Source organism: Eleginops maclovinus, chromosome 8 (genome assembly GCF_036324505.1).
Source record: "Eleginops maclovinus isolate JMC-PN-2008 ecotype Puerto Natales chromosome 8, JC_Emac_rtc_rv5, whole genome shotgun sequence".
NCBI classification, from domain to species: Eukaryota; Metazoa; Chordata; class Actinopteri; order Perciformes; family Eleginopidae; genus Eleginops; species Eleginops maclovinus.
This window is the reverse complement of record NC_086356.1, coordinates 1,663,362-1,678,361: the sequence shown is the minus strand read 5'-3', so window position 1 is coordinate 1,678,361 and position 15,000 is coordinate 1,663,362. Positions and strand designations below refer to the sequence as shown.

Sequence of the window (15,000 nt, the reverse complement as noted above, 5' to 3'; positions counted from 1 at the left end):
CCCCAGGTCGTCCTCACTCTGGTCCAGAGACAGGCTGATGCGAGGGGCCGAGAGCTTCTTCCTCTGGGAGGGCCCACCCTGCAGGGGGAGGGAGGTGGGAGGGACTGCAAACAAACAAACAAACAAACAAACAAACAACAGCAGAAAGAGAGTCGCTTTGTGAGACATTAAAAACCAAACAGAGGTCTCACCCGTTCTCGACTGTCTGATACTTAGAAAAGTACTTTAAAAATGGGGGAGGAAGTATTAAGAATTAAGACTAAAATACAAATATTCAAAACGTAACACAGTCAAATAATTAAAGAAAATATTTCAAATATATATATTATAATAATAATTCAAATAAAGGACAAAGTAAAAGGTCTCACCTGGTCGGCCTTCGCCCCCCTCAGAGTTCATTTTGCTCTCTGATGCCAGGTCCATCCCAGGAGGACCTAGGAGGAAATAATCAGAGTTATTAGAAGTTATTCCAATAATGAAAGTAATGATATTTTGACATGCTTTATGTTTACGTAAAACACATATTTCATTTGGATATTGCCCAATAAGGTACTGATGTGACATGTGGGATTAAATCAGGTTTTCGGATCGCTCTTATGACGTGGATTCTGAATATCGATGGGTTTTTAGTGCAGAACAGTAACAAGGAGGGTTCCCCAGGGGAGCAGAACGATGAAAGAGGAGGAACATTTGGGCTGAATTTATGGGCATTGCCTTAGCATTAACATCATGAGTGCTTATGCGTGGCCCCCTGTGGGGAAAATATGAGTAAATAATAACTTTCATTAGCCATGTAAACAGCTGACTGACTTTAGGGCAAACATCTGAATATTCAGTTCTTCCAACAGAGAGCAGCGGCGTGTTTTTAAACTCCACTACATGTCGTTCATTATTCCTCATCAGAGTGAGAACAACAGGAGAGACAAGAGGGAGGAAGATACTGAGGTTAAAGGTCAGCTTCCTGTGAATAATCCTCCCATTCAGACTACAGGAGGGGGGAGGGGTGTTCTGGGATTGTTACATCATGAAAAGCAAATCCACCCCCCCCTTCCTCACTGCTGATTCAAATCGAAAGAGAGAGCACTCTCGCCTGAACACAGATTGATGCAAATTCACAGAGTCACGTGAATCTCGCTCGCATGGAGAGGAAACTCGCTCCCCGGGAACAAACGAGGAACAAGTGAACGGGTTAAAGGAGGGGGGAGAAAATGCTGAGTGGCTGAGAGAATGACATCATGCTGACGATCCACAGAGACATGAACTGTAGAGACAGTTGCTCCATTTAAGAATAAAACAAAACGAATTTAAAGAATATGATGAAATGAGATAGAATTAATTCAAATAAAAGGTATTAATATAAACACTAACTTCATTCAAATGTGCATAATGTAACAATAATAATAAATAATAAATACAACAAACATTCATACATGATAAATACAATCAGAATACAAATAAAGAAATTAGAAAATAAATTAAAAATAATAATTAAAATAAAATAACTTCACTAAAAATATTCATTGCAGTCAAATAAAATAAATACTAAAAACATAAAACATAATAAAACATAATAATTCAAATAAAGGAAAATTTAAATAAATAAATAAAAGTAAATATAAAAATTAAAATATAATATAAAATAAAATAGTAAAATAAGAATTAAAGATGTGATATGAAAATGTAATAATACAATGAGCACAGATTGAGCAGGGATGCAAATGCTCAGTGAGTCACGTGCACGCTCGCATGGAAGGAAACATCCCCCTTCCTCCTCTGGAGCCGGAAATCAGGAAGATGTGATCATATTAAAGGCTGGGGAAAATAAAATGCTGAATCGCTGACTCCTGTACACATGACGTACTGCTGATGATACCAGAAACATGTACAGCACATGCACACACACACACACACACACACACACAGATAATAAGCAATGACACACAGTTAAAATCAGCATCAGCTTCATGGAGGATGCTGCTTCTCATCACAGAAACCCCTCCCTCCTCCTCCTCCTCCTCCTCCTCCTCCTCTCTTCCTGTCTGCTGCCTGTGAGGATAAATAAAACACATCTTTCTCTTTCCATTTATCTGCAGGGAACACAAAGACCCCCACTCACCGCTGCTGGGGCTCGGGAAGCTCTGTCCTGGTGTGTCTCAGAGCATGGACGTGCTGCCTTCCTGCTCTTTCTCCCAGCCTCTCGTAGAGATGCTCAGCTTACAAACAGCTCACAGCTTCCACCATTTTGTGGTCACATGATCTGGGCCACTACCAAATAAGGGAGATCACCTGCTCCGGCAGCTCTCAGCAGCTTCCTCAGGCACTGACACTGAATGGAAATATGGGAGGAGTGGCGTTTGTGTGTCATTCTTTTCCTCGTCTGGAGGGGATGAACTCGCTTTATGACTCCATGACAGGAAAGTGAAGATGTAGTCAATAATTAACCTGTCTGAGCAGCTGCAGGATTATGTTAGCCCTTAGGGTTGAAAACTATCAGAAATCATCAGCTTCATGTGCTTGTTTAATATTAAAGAGGACATATTATGTTCATTTCCAGGTTCATATTTGCAGTTTGTGCATTTTTACATGCTTTAATGTCCAATATCTGTGCCCCTCTTTTCACCCTCTGTCTGAAACCAGAGCCCAGTCTGCTCTGATTGGAGATGTCCTGTTCTTACCCTAAAACGTCAAATGTGCTGGACTGCTAGCCAATAGGAGCAAGAGTGTTACGTTGCGATGTCATTATGGTGCTGAAGGTGGGATTTTGGCCTTTGCAGACCATTTACATGCACTAAAACCTATATAAGACTCTACAGGAAAGGCAAAAAGCATAATAGGGCCCCTTTAATAAGTACAACCACGTGCAGCTCAGAAAAAACAATACAACTTCAAACCTTCCTTTTAAATTCTGCATTAAATCTGAACAAGCGATCTACTGTAAAGCCACAACGCAGATCAAATCAAATCAAAGGTACCTACTCAGACCCTCCTCGCACAGAAACAGGCATTGTTCTCCCCACAGCTGAACGACTCTCCTTCTCTTTTGTCCTGACTGTAAGACAGACAGCAGCCGGGCAGACCTTTGCACACTGCGGACCGTTGTTAAGAACAAAGGTTGATAACGCTTCATGCCAAAAAGTGTGACCACGCCCGGCCTTGTGGTTAATGAGTGCCATTCAGCTGCTGTCATGTATCATCAGAAAGCTCCTACAGACCGCCACACACACCGACACTGCAATGGCTCTGAATCCCGCCTGAAAACATTCATTTGGGCTTCCTCATGCTTGACCTGTTAGTCAGGATTTGATGCATGATAGGTAGACCGGTCTTAGTCTAACCAGTTTGATATAAAGGGTTGGGTGTCTATCAAACTGAATAAAAGACACTCTTATATAAAGACTCAGGGCGATACTTAACTAGGGCTGTACCAAATAGCTCAGAGCTTCATCATTTCAACGTTATTCATTGTGTTTCTACCAGGCTAAAGTAATTTCAGGGTTCAGTCTAAACCAGTAACACGGCCTCTGCTCCCTCTTACTCAAACCAAAATGCAGATTTTCCCTGTACAATGTTAAAGTGCTGCCAGAGAACAATCTCTCTGCTGGTCAGAAAGCGTTTACCGAGTCCAGAGATATGGAGATGGGGTCAGGTGTCTGGTCAGACGGCAGAGACAGCTTACGGAGAGTAAATAGGGGATGGATGTCCGGGGGTCTGCGGGGGACGAGTGGCAGGCAGCAGGCTGACACTGAGACTGAGATTTCTGATCCTTTCTTTACTCTCCTTTTTTCTGGAGAGGAAGTAAAGGAACCGAGCTCTGGATCTATTTATTGTTGGAGGTGCGATATATGACTCAGCAGCTTTCAGACATTTTCATCTTCGCTCTGATGCAGGATTTTCACCGGAAAGTGGGCGGGGCTTAATTTAGGCGCGAAGAGACGTTAGCGTCCGTGTTATTTTAAAAATTAGACGAAACATTTCCAAAAAGTGCAGAGCGTTTTAAAGTCCAAAGTCAGCATTTATTGAAAAAACAATAGATTTAATAATTTCCAAAATTCCACACATGGTTTATTTACAGGTGTATGAAGAGGCGGTGTAGCAGCGAGCTAACTGCATTATAAATTACATTCATCCCAAGAAAAGTTGTGGTTTAAGGGGTGAATCCTTATTATCATTATTACTACATTAAATAATATTAATGTAAATTAAAATAATGATATTTAATGTACATTACTATTATTTAATTACTGCATTAAATATAATGATACATGACTTTTGTGTAGCACCCAGGGTAGCTAAAGTTGCTTTAAATGAGCAAAACATTCAAATGAGTTACGGCAGGCAGGTAAAAGTAAGCTCAAGAAAAAAGGATAAAGACAAATATAAAACAAACTGTTTAACATCAGAAGGTGAATAAATACATTCCACAAAAACCCCTTAACAAACCCTAAGGTCTGGCACTTTTCTTAAGGGGTTTTGCTTAAATATGATAACAATTCACATTGCAGGTCTCTCATCTGCTGCCTCTCTTTGATGTCTGTGTACACGCTGCACCCGACAACAGATGAAGAAAGTCCATAAAGTTTTACAACATGTGACCGTAGGCTCCTTCTTCTTCTTCCTGAACAGCGTCCCTCTGCAACCCGCCTTATTCCAGGTTGAATTGGCTAATGTACTCCCTGAAGATTGTGTCTTTGACGGAGTTGAAGACAATCTCGATGTTCTTCCTGTCCGTGGCACAGGTGAAGTGTTTGTAGAGATTTTTCGGATGCCCGCTGTGGTTCTTCACATACATTTGCAGGATGAACTCTTGTGCTGCTTTAGCATCACCCCGAGGACCTGCGGAGGACAGAGTTTTTGAGGAATTTTAGGGCCTAACTAGAGGTATATTGCCTCATAGGTTAAGTTATTATGTCAGCCAAATAAATCAGACATCATGCTTGATACTTGAATATGCTTTACAGCTCTCCATAGGGTTTAATTTATTGTGTTGGCAGCTCATTCCTTCAAACAGGAGCCTCAGATTGCTAATAATAAGGGGATATAGGAAGGGTATACAGGTATGTCATTTGCTGAGAGCCAATTCGAAATGACCAATGGTCCGCAGTTGGCCCCGGGCCGCGGTTTGGACACCGGGGAGTAATCAGGAAAAGTATTAAATGCAAAACTACTGAACGCCGAAAGTCTTTCACTAATTAATAACACAACTTAATTAAATACTAAATTCTGATTGGTCGATTTGGACATTCCAGAGGTCTGTTCATTTTCGCTAACACACCGTTGCTAAGAAGAACTGAAAGTTGCTAAGGAGAACTGACCATTGCTAAGGAGAACATGACGGTTGCTAAGGAGAACAGACCGTTGCTAAGGAGAACAGACCGTTGCTAAGGAGAACAGACCGTTGCTAAGGAGAACAGACTGTTTCTAAGAAGAACTGAACGTTGCTAAGGAGAACAGACCGTTGCGAAGGAGAACAGACCGTTGCTAAGGAGAACAGACCGTTGCTAAGGAGAACAGACTGTTTCTAAGAAGAACTGAACGTTGCTAAGGAGAACAGACCGTTGCTAAGGAGAACTGAACGTTGCTAGGGAGAATAGACCGTTGCTAAGAAGAACTGAACGTTGCTAAGAAGAACATTTGTATATTTGTCCCAGTAGAGAAAAGGAGAAGAGCGATGTTCAACGAGGCTGTAAATAAACACATCGTTTGGTTGCAGTTCAATATGCAGGGCTCGTTATATAATCACTCATTCGTTTTGATGTAACTTCTTAAAGGATCATTTCGCTCTGACATTACGAGGACATATGGTGCATTAAATAGAGAGGGGGTTTATTCACAGCTGTTTAACGCCGAGCACAGCTTTACCTTTAAAGGCTGGGAAGTAGGTAGCCAAATGAGAGCGTGTGATCTTCTCCTCCAGCAGGTCCTTTTTGTTCAGGAAGAGGATGGTGGTGGAGTTTTGGAACCAGGTGTAGGAGAGGATGGTCTTGAACAAGGCGAGGCTTTCTTGCAGTCGATTCTGAAGAAAGGACGAGAAAAAGTCAAAAAGACTGACGTGGAAATTAAAGTGTTCCTTAAGCTCAATGAAACACTGAGGGGGATTAAAGCTCACATCGTTCTGGCTCTCGTACAGGACCTGATCGTACTCGCTGAGCGCCGCCAGGAAAATGATGGACGTGACGTTATCGAAGCAGTGAATCCACTTCTTCCTCTCCGAACGCTGCCCCCCCACGTCCACCATCCTAAAAGAGACCGTTATTTAAAGTCAAACACTTAAATAATTAAAGGTTATTAAAGGAAAAGTTCTCTAAATGTAGATGTTTTTTATTTTGATGCTAAATATGAAGCTAGAGATTAGCTTAGCATAAATACTGGAATCAGGAAACGGCACATCAATTATTAAATCATGTGACGGTTCTTAATGAGGGTCCAAATAAAAACATCTTTATGTACGAATTAAACACATTTACTAACGGTAAGCTATTAGCATGCTAAAACAAAGCAAATTACCAGCTGGTTTTAGCTTCATATTAGCCTTTAGACATGGCAATGGTAAACATTTCCTCCTATAATTCTTGGTGAAAGCAGATGAGCTCTCTTTACAACCATCTCTCCCCAAAATGTTGCTCAAATTCCTTAAGATAAATGTCAGAAACTTGGAATGAATGATTTTCTGTGCTGTTTTAGACAGAGATGTGTGTTAAATGCTCACTAAATTTGCAGCTAATGACGGCCTACCTGAAGACAACTTTTTTTAACTGGACTGAAATGTCAAAGGGGTACTCGATGATGCCGGTGGTGGGGACCCTGACCCTCAAGATGTCCTGCAAGTCGGGGATGTACGTCCGGTTTGTGATTCTGTCCAAGTCGCTCAGGTAACTGAGGAGTAAAAAAAGAAATGCATTCACACTTAATATCCTGACTGGATGCAGCTATCGTTTTCCCAACCCAGTTTAGATATAGCTCTGCACGACTGCTTCATGGATGTATGCATGTTCACAACACTCAAGTAACATCACGTCTAGTTAACCTTAATAAACCGCTGAAGCAAAATGCATGTGAGTCAGTGCAAGGGGTTGGGCTGCAGATTGTTCGCTAGTTCCATTTTTCTTAAATCCATCAATGTCAATGCTTTCTTCATGCAGACGTGGTGAAATCTAAACGGGGTTGGGAAAACGATAGATGCTGCCTGGATAAAACAGCAGAATATGCAAAAATGTGCACATACATAAGCAGGTTTTATCAGACTTTATGCTAAATGAAGTATGCAAAAGTGTCTCGAGGAGCCTCAGGTTTATGTAAATGCTAAACAGTGTATTAAAGTCTTACTATTTGGCCGAGTCCGATAGCTGGAACTCCCTCCTGCGGTCGTAGCAGCTTTGAACACCGTGGTCACTCCACACTCGCTTAATGGCCTCCGCTTGCCAAGCCTCCAAAGTGAGCACCTGGTCGGCCTCCACTTGGCTCAGCTTCTGTGCATGGCTCTGAAACACACAAACAGGACACACACATAGAGGGATTTTTAATAAACACACACTTTCAATATTTAACTGACTTATTAATAGCCCATTACCGGGGGGGTATAAACAGACACAGGAGTCCATCGAGACCTGGGGGAACTTTGTGGGGAACAACAGAGCGGTGTGGCGCTACGGGGGGTCATCTCAGTGAGTCGGTTGGTTCGTCTATCCCTCTGGTGTTGGCTAAAAGATCCCAACGTTTCCATTGAGAGCCATTAAATACGCTGTTGCTGTAGAGTAGGATGACCCTCCAGCGACCTCAGGTTTATCCAATATTTTAGTTGATATGTTAGGATTAGGGTCAGGCTCAGGAAAAACAGTTTTGATCGGTTTGTTCCGGATCACAGAAAGACTACTGTCCTGATTTCCCTAAAACTTGGAGGAAGGGTGTAGCATTGGCCAATGTAGATCACCTTTTGGATCGGATCCAAATTCTGTGACATTGCGAGCATGTTAGCACCAAGGTTAGCATGCTTGACACTAGCATTTAGCTCGTTTTAAAGAGCTGCAAGCATGGCTGTAGTATTGTCTTAGACACTCAGATTTAATCTTAATAAAGTATGTATGGATTTTTTGTCAGAAGGTTTACAGAAAAACTACTGGTGCGGTTTTCTTGAAACTTGGTGAAAATGGTTTAGCATGGCACCACTCATTCTGTGGCAGACACATGAAGTTATAGTTATTAAAATAGCACTGGTTCCTCAGATTTCTGTATGCCCTTTGAGCTATGAAATGTTATCATGCTAACATGCATAACTAGGACGGTGACCATAGCGTCACTGTGAGCACGTTAGCATGCTTTTAATTAGCTCATTTTAAAGAGCTGATAGCAGGGCACTAGAATGACACACTTAACTGTAATGAAGCTACATAAAACATCAGCGTTGTCTTTTTTAAACCCTGTTTCTCACAATGTTCTGGTCGTCGACGAAGTCAATCCGCAGCGTCTTCATGGCGTCGATCAGCGCCTGCATGGCGGTGATGATGTTCTGGAACACGAGGCGGGTGAAGCCTCTCCTGTCAGCCTCACTGTATCCACTGCCATGGATGATCCTCATCTGTTTGATGAAAGTGCTTTTCCCACTTTCACCCGTCCCTAGGCAAACAAGATGAATGAGAGCGAAAGGATGAGAAATGGAATAACATCAAAGCAACGGCAGAAGTAGGACAAACACTTAAAAATAAAACCAGCCGAACATCAATCAGTCGCAGCTCAACAGGAACTCTGCAACAAAAACAAACAAGTTCTTTTTTGAACAAAGGAAGAACTCTTTTAGATGTTTAGAGATGTTTATATATCTCCCCCCCAGGCTAGAGATGTGAGTGGGTGCATCTGTCAACCTTTAACTCCAAAACGAATCTTATTACTCACATGGAAATAAGAGCAAACAGGTTAACTCATTCCATTGAAATGCATCTGTACTCCATAGCATAAAAGCATAAATGAAAACATGAAACAGTCCAAACACACAACACAAATGAATAAAAAGGTTCACTTGAGTTGGGTTTGATACGTGCAAGTTAATCAGCCACTACATGCCCTTGAGTGCAACAGTAAAACAGCTTTTCCTGCCACCTGCTTGGTAATTACTCTGGATAAGAGAGGCAGCTAAGCACATAAAATGCCCGAAAATGTTAACCATTAGTCTACCTTTACAGAGAGAAAATCCAACCTCCAAACGCTGAAGTTTAAATTAGAGCTGACCTTTAAACAAAGTCCTTCATGTGTACTGCATTGTTTTGATGGTTAAAAAACAGGCCTTTTGTGAAGCTTCATTTAATGGGACAGCCGTATAATCATCATGGTGGCTGTCCATTAAAAATGTAGTGTTCTGCAGTGCACATTTCTGACTTATCTGTCATTCATTTAGCATATCAGACAAAAGCAAAAGAGTTGCATGCATGGTGTTGACCTAGCATGACCTCCTACAGGTGTGTGAGGAATGCAAAAGGTAACTAAAAAGAACAGTACATTCACAACCACACACCAAGGCCTGGCTATTGATCCAGATACTTTTGTATTTGCCAGCTCAAGCCCTCAAGGTATTGAAGCTTAATGATACAGTATTTCCAGCACGTTTCATTAACCATTAGCTGGATTATCAAGCCGTGTTGAGCCGTGTTGTTTTTGACTGGAAAAGCAATGCAACAACACACCTCTGTATATAGCCAATAGCCAATCACATTGCAGCTACTTGCAACGGCCAGTCAGCCACACATTTTCCGCCATCCCCTTTAACATGTTATACGTGACCTGTTAGCGTAGTCATTGTTAGCATGTTAGCTTGCTGATGTTAAGTACGTCCCAAACAGCAATATTTCATTTCTACATCTGCACAACTATGCTACACAAAACCAGTATGATCCTTTTACAGGAACTTTTGAGCTTAGCTAGAAAAATATACAAAGAAAAAACATGTTTGAGAAAAGCGGGGGGGGGGGGTTCTGTTCTGCCTAGCAACAAAACTTTAGTGGTTAACAGATTTAATTGACCTGTAGTTACATATTAAAGTCTTCAAAACTATAACTACAGTGTTTAAACTGTGCAATATACACCTGGCTGCTATACCTCACAACGGTTTCTGAGGTCTGTTTTTGTGTATTTTGTAAAATTGTGTGTATATATTTTGTATCTTGGGTGTAATATTAAGCTGTCTTTGGCTCTTTCTGCTGTAACCAATGAAAATGTCCCCTCTGTGGAACGAATAAAGGTATTCTGGTTCTGATTCTGATTCTGAATGTCACTTTATAGGCAACATTTAAATGGAAATATCCAGATTTTAAGGGAATATTTGTGTCTTAGAGGGTGACTGGTGGTTACATTACATCCCATGTTACTGTTAAATGCTTTTATCCAAAGCGACGTACATACATTCAATACTGTGGGCAATCCCAAAGGTGAAGTGTCTTGCCCTAAGGCATGCTGACTGCATTGGGACTGGAACCAGTGCTCCCCTAGACCACTGAGCCACAGCCTCCCTTCATAACTTCCCATCAATGTCTAAAACGTGTTGGAAGTTGATTGAGAAACTCACCCAAGAGCAGCAGCTTCACCTCACTGTGAGACTTGTCTTTGTCTCGTCGAAGTTGCCTCTCTATTTCTTTGTGCACCCTGAAGTTTTCCTTCTCGTCCTCAGACAGGCAGCACTCCATTGTTGTAAAAAAGTCCACAGACTGCACCACGCAGCTGACAGGGAGCACAGACAGACTGGATTGGAAAATGATTTGTTTTCTCGGGGGAAGGCTTCAGTCCCGGAACAGGTGGATTGGCAACTTTTTCCGCAGGCATTCTTCCTCGCACTGGATCCGGTTCAGGTGCATTCCACATTCCTGAGGATGGGCGGACAGGAATCGTGCTGAAAGGCAATGTTAATGTGGACAGGGCTATGGGAGGCTAACAGTGCCTCGTCACGCCACAATTTCACCATAATATATATTACAATAAATGGACAGAATTGTTTCTTTGTGGCAATGTTGGCTTTCCGTACCTCACAGGTCAATACTGCCATGACCGTTTCAAATCAGTTTAAAGAGGCCCCGTCACCAACCTGTTGTTCTGGGTCGACAAACACTGTCATTCAACCGAAGTCAGTTTCCTCCCAGGTGAATTTCACCTCCCAAAACTTGGCACAGGAGTATGAAAAATGAACCTGCCTGTTTTGTAGTCTCTACTTTAAAGAGTCCTCTCCTGCTGATGTTCAGGTGTATATCAGTATGTAGAGTCTCTACTTTAAAGAGTCCTCTCCTGCTGATGTTCAGGTGTATATCAGTATGTAGTGTCTCTACTTTAAAGAGTCCTCTCCTGCTGATGTTCAGGTGTATATCAGTATGTAGCGTCTCTACTTTAAAGAGTCCTCTCCTGCTGATGTTCAGGTGTATATCAGTATGTAAAGTCTCTACTTTAAAGAGTCCTCTCCTGCTGATGTTCAGGTGTATATCAGTATGTAGTGTCTCTACTTTAAAGAGTCCTCTCCTGCTGATGTTCAGGTGTTTTCTCATACTGTCTGTGCTGCAGCACCTCTTTCCACCCTCTGTCTGAAACCAGAGCCCAGTCTGCTCTGGTTGGTTAGCTGGCTGGCTCTGTTTTGATTGGTAAACCATGTAGAGATGTCCCGCCCTTAGCCTTATCATGTAGAAGCACAAAATGTTACATCGTGATGTCATTTTGTTCCATAAGTTAATAAAGAAGTCTGGTGGAGGTGTTTACAGACCATCTACATGCACACAAACCTATACAAACACACTACAGGAAAGGGAATACCCAAAAAGCATAATTGGGCCTCTTTTGTAGATAAACATGTTGAGGCATGTTTTCCCCCAAATTGCAGCCTTGAAATGTGTCCCCAGGGACAGAAATATAAACAACAACAACAACAAACCGTGCTGGGTTGGTAATAATGTCGTTTCTTGAGCCGGGTGCTGCTGCCACATTACACTCGGTGTCTGTCCTCAACAAATAAAGTTGTTTTTTCGTCTGCTGAAGCTTTGGACCCCAACAGGAGCCAGATGGATTTCCCACAGAGGAGATTTCAGGACCAGCAGAGCTCCAGATGAGCCGGCGGAGAGCAGCCAAAAGACAAACACTCGAAAGCTAAACCCACAGTGTGCTGGAGCTGGGCTGTAAACACAGACGGAGAATGAACAACTGAGCATCAAATGTGTGTTTATTTATCCAATCGCATCAAAAACATGCACTAAGAATGCGATAAGCCACAGAAAAACCTGAAATAAAACCAAATTAGGCACTTATTATTTCTAACTGAACAGTTATGTAAACATTAGTGCAGTGGATACTCTCAATAGCTTGTTCATGCATTTGGTACCTTTGAAAAGCAAAAGCTTAATGCATCAGAGAGGGTTTAACACCACAGTTCTCTCTTTCAGCATTTTAACACTGACCTTGTCGGAGTAAAGGTGTGAACGTGCACCATTAACGTACCGTGTGATATTTACAAAATGCATAAAGATAAATACTAGGATCAAGTTCATTTAAGTGATGATTTTGTGGCAAGAAAAACAATCAGTTAGTACCTGAAACACTGGATGCTCAAGCTTTAACAAAAGAAAAACATGTGTGTTAAATTACATTTAAATATGTTAATACTAAGCTGCTCCACAAAGTGGTTTAAGATTGATTAATGCCATCACTAGAAATGAAGAGACCCAACAAAGTGAAGTACACACAAACATAATATCAGAACAAACAGCATTGCAGTAAAGTGTGTAACCCTGTACGGTGGCCTACAGGTGCAAACGTGCTGCAGCTTTAGGAACAAAAACACAAACAAATTAAGAAACCTCTTCACCAACTTGATGAAACGAGCTCAGCGTTTACTAAAAGCTGCAGAAACAGAACTCTGCATGAAGCTCCAAACACAACGGAGACCAGGGGACACTAAAGAGACACGCACACAGCTGGAGACCAGGGGACACTAAAGAGAGACGCACACAGCTGCAGACCAGGGGACACTAAAGAGAGACGCACACAGCTGGAGACGAGGGGACACTAAAGAGAGACGCACACAGCTGGAGACCAGGGGACACTAAAGAGAGACGCACACAGCTGGAGACCAGGGGACACTAAAGACAGACGCACACAGCTGGAGACCAGGGGACAGTAAAGAGAGACGCACACAGATGGAAAGTGCTCCAGTCCGAGCTGTGTGCGTCTCTCTTTAGCGTCCCCTGGTCTCCGTTGTGTTTGGAGCTTCTTGCAGCGTGTGGTTTTTGCAGCTTTTAGTAAATGATGCTCATGTTTTGGCATATTGTGTTTCTTTATCTGCATCGTTTCTGAAGCTGCAGCGTGTGTCTCTTACTGTAAATGTTTTGGGATGTTGTAGCGCGTTGGCAACTGTCGGCCTCCGTACATTAGTGTTAATTGTTACCCATTAGGTCTCGGCACAGCTAATCGTTTAGAGTACTTAGAACAGTTTTTTAAGTTAAAAAGAAATACACTGGGGTTAGTGATGAGAGGTGCTGCATTGCAGAGTCACTTCCACATGTTCCCTGAACGAGAGACCCGGTACATCACCAGTCCTCGGAGGATTTTTGAGGCCACAGAAATACTTTTTCTCCTCTCAATCCCTGTGCTTTCATACTGTTGCTTCTCAAAGAGCTCCATATATTTCAGAGTGCATACTATAATACACTGCTCACTAAGGCAGCACTTTAATTGTCAGGACACACTTCATTATAGCTGCAGACATCCATTCTGAAAGAGCCTAATGGGACATTTGAAACACATCAGTAGTACAGTCATTTGGTGACACAAGCTCTGCGGCTTCTCAGTTTTCCTGATGTGGATTATAGTGTTCGGCAGCAGCAGGAGTTTGCAGAGCTCTCCGCCTCGCAGCAGGCTGTACGAAAGCAGATTGAATCATAGCGTTTACACCAGGTTGTAGACTTCCAGGTTGATTTGCAAGATGTAGTCCTTCACCGCTCTGAAGACAAATCGAATGTTGTTTGTGTCGGTGGCGCAGGTGAAGTGGGAGTAGATGACTTTCTTCTCGTTCGGATTGAGATTGACAAACATATTTAAGATGAATTCTTTCCCCGCTTTCACATCCCGCTGCGGACCTGATGGGGAGAGACAGAAAGAGAAGATAAAAGTCTCGTATTATATCAATAAAGCAGAACAATATAACAGCAGCCAGTGGTTTTCAAAGAGGGAATAACACAAACTTTAAGGAGAAAAGGGTAGATTCAAACGCAATAGACACACCTTTGAAGATTTCTAAAGATTGGTGCAGTACTGACGTATTCTTGTTAGCATTGCAAAAAACTCTCTCCACAAAAAGCCAATGGGATTTTTCCTAAAGGCGGCGAATGTTGGGCTATAAAGGAACTACAGCACGGTCACATGACTTCACGTCTCCACCGCTAAGCTAAAGGAGGCTAATGTTGGGCTATAAAGGAACTACAGCACGGTCACATGACTTCACATCACCACCGCTAAGCTAAAGGAGGCTAATGTTGGGCTATAAAGGAACTACAGCACGGTCACATGGCTTCACATCACCACCGCTAAGCTAAAGGAGGCTAATGTTGGGCTATAAAGGAACTACAGCACGGTCACATGACTTCACGTCTCCACCGCTAAGCTAAAGGAGGCTAATGTTGGGCTATAAAGGAACTACAGCACGGTCACATGACTTCACGTCTCCACCGCTAAGCTAAAGGAGGCTAATGTTGGGCTATAAAGGAACTACAGCACGGTCACATGACTTCACGTCTCCACCGCTAAGCTAAAGGAGGCTAATGTTGGGCTATAAAGGAACTACAGCACGGTCACATGACTTCACGTCTCCACCGCTAAGCTAAAGGAGGCTAATGTTGGGCTATAAAGGAACTACAGCACGGTCACATGACTTCACGTCTCCACCGCTAAGCTAAAGGAGGCTAATGTTGGGCTATAAAGGAACTACAGCACGGTCACATGACTTCACGTCTCCACCGCTAAGCTAAAGGAGGCTAATGTTGGGCTATA

The 15,000-nt window shown here is 42.4% G+C and overlaps 3 protein-coding genes across 7 annotated transcripts in view; all 3 read right to left on the bottom strand.

Annotated features, from left to right (window-relative positions):
• prune2 (prune homolog 2 with BCH domain) overlaps positions 1-3,149 on the bottom strand; it is an 11,873-nt gene extending 8,724 nt beyond the window's left edge. The window contains exons 1-4 of one of the 4 annotated variants that reach the window (XM_063890150.1): positions 2,977-3,096; positions 2,117-2,326; positions 369-434; positions 1-104 (exon numbers count right to left, since the gene is read on the bottom strand). The exon at positions 1-104 is cut by the window's left edge and continues 97 nt beyond it. In XM_063890150.1, the coding sequence (XP_063746220.1) occupies positions 1-104; positions 369-423 (159 nt within the window). In that variant the 5' untranslated portion in view covers positions 424-434; positions 2,117-2,326; positions 2,977-3,096. Of the gene's footprint in view, positions 105-368; positions 435-2,116; positions 2,327-2,972 lie in introns of all 4 variants that reach the window. The other 3 variants (XM_063890151.1, XM_063890149.1, XM_063890148.1) reach the window with 3 other exon arrangements.
• Positions 3,150-3,991: 842 nt separating this feature from the next.
• On the bottom strand, positions 3,992-12,043 carry LOC134868417 (guanine nucleotide-binding protein subunit alpha-11-like). Its single transcript, XM_063889535.1, has 8 exons — positions 11,894-12,043; positions 10,550-10,844; positions 8,426-8,610; positions 7,324-7,478; positions 6,733-6,873; positions 6,107-6,236; positions 5,860-6,013; positions 3,992-4,833 (listed from the first exon to the last, which is right to left on the bottom strand). Exons 2-8 carry the CDS (start codon positions 10,665-10,667, stop codon positions 4,643-4,645), a joined length of 1,074 nt encoding a protein of 357 aa, XP_063745605.1. The 5' UTR covers positions 10,668-10,844; positions 11,894-12,043; the 3' UTR covers positions 3,992-4,642.
• A 117-nt stretch (positions 12,044-12,160) lies between these two features.
• The window catches only part of LOC134868416 (guanine nucleotide-binding protein G(q) subunit alpha-like), an 11,149-nt gene continuing 8,309 nt past the window's right edge, over positions 12,161-15,000 (bottom strand). For both annotated transcript variants that reach the window (XM_063889533.1, XM_063889534.1), the window contains one exon: positions 12,161-14,090. In XM_063889533.1, the coding sequence (XP_063745603.1) occupies positions 13,900-14,090 (191 nt within the window). In that variant the 3' untranslated portion in view covers positions 12,161-13,899. The remainder of the gene's footprint in view (positions 14,091-15,000) is intronic.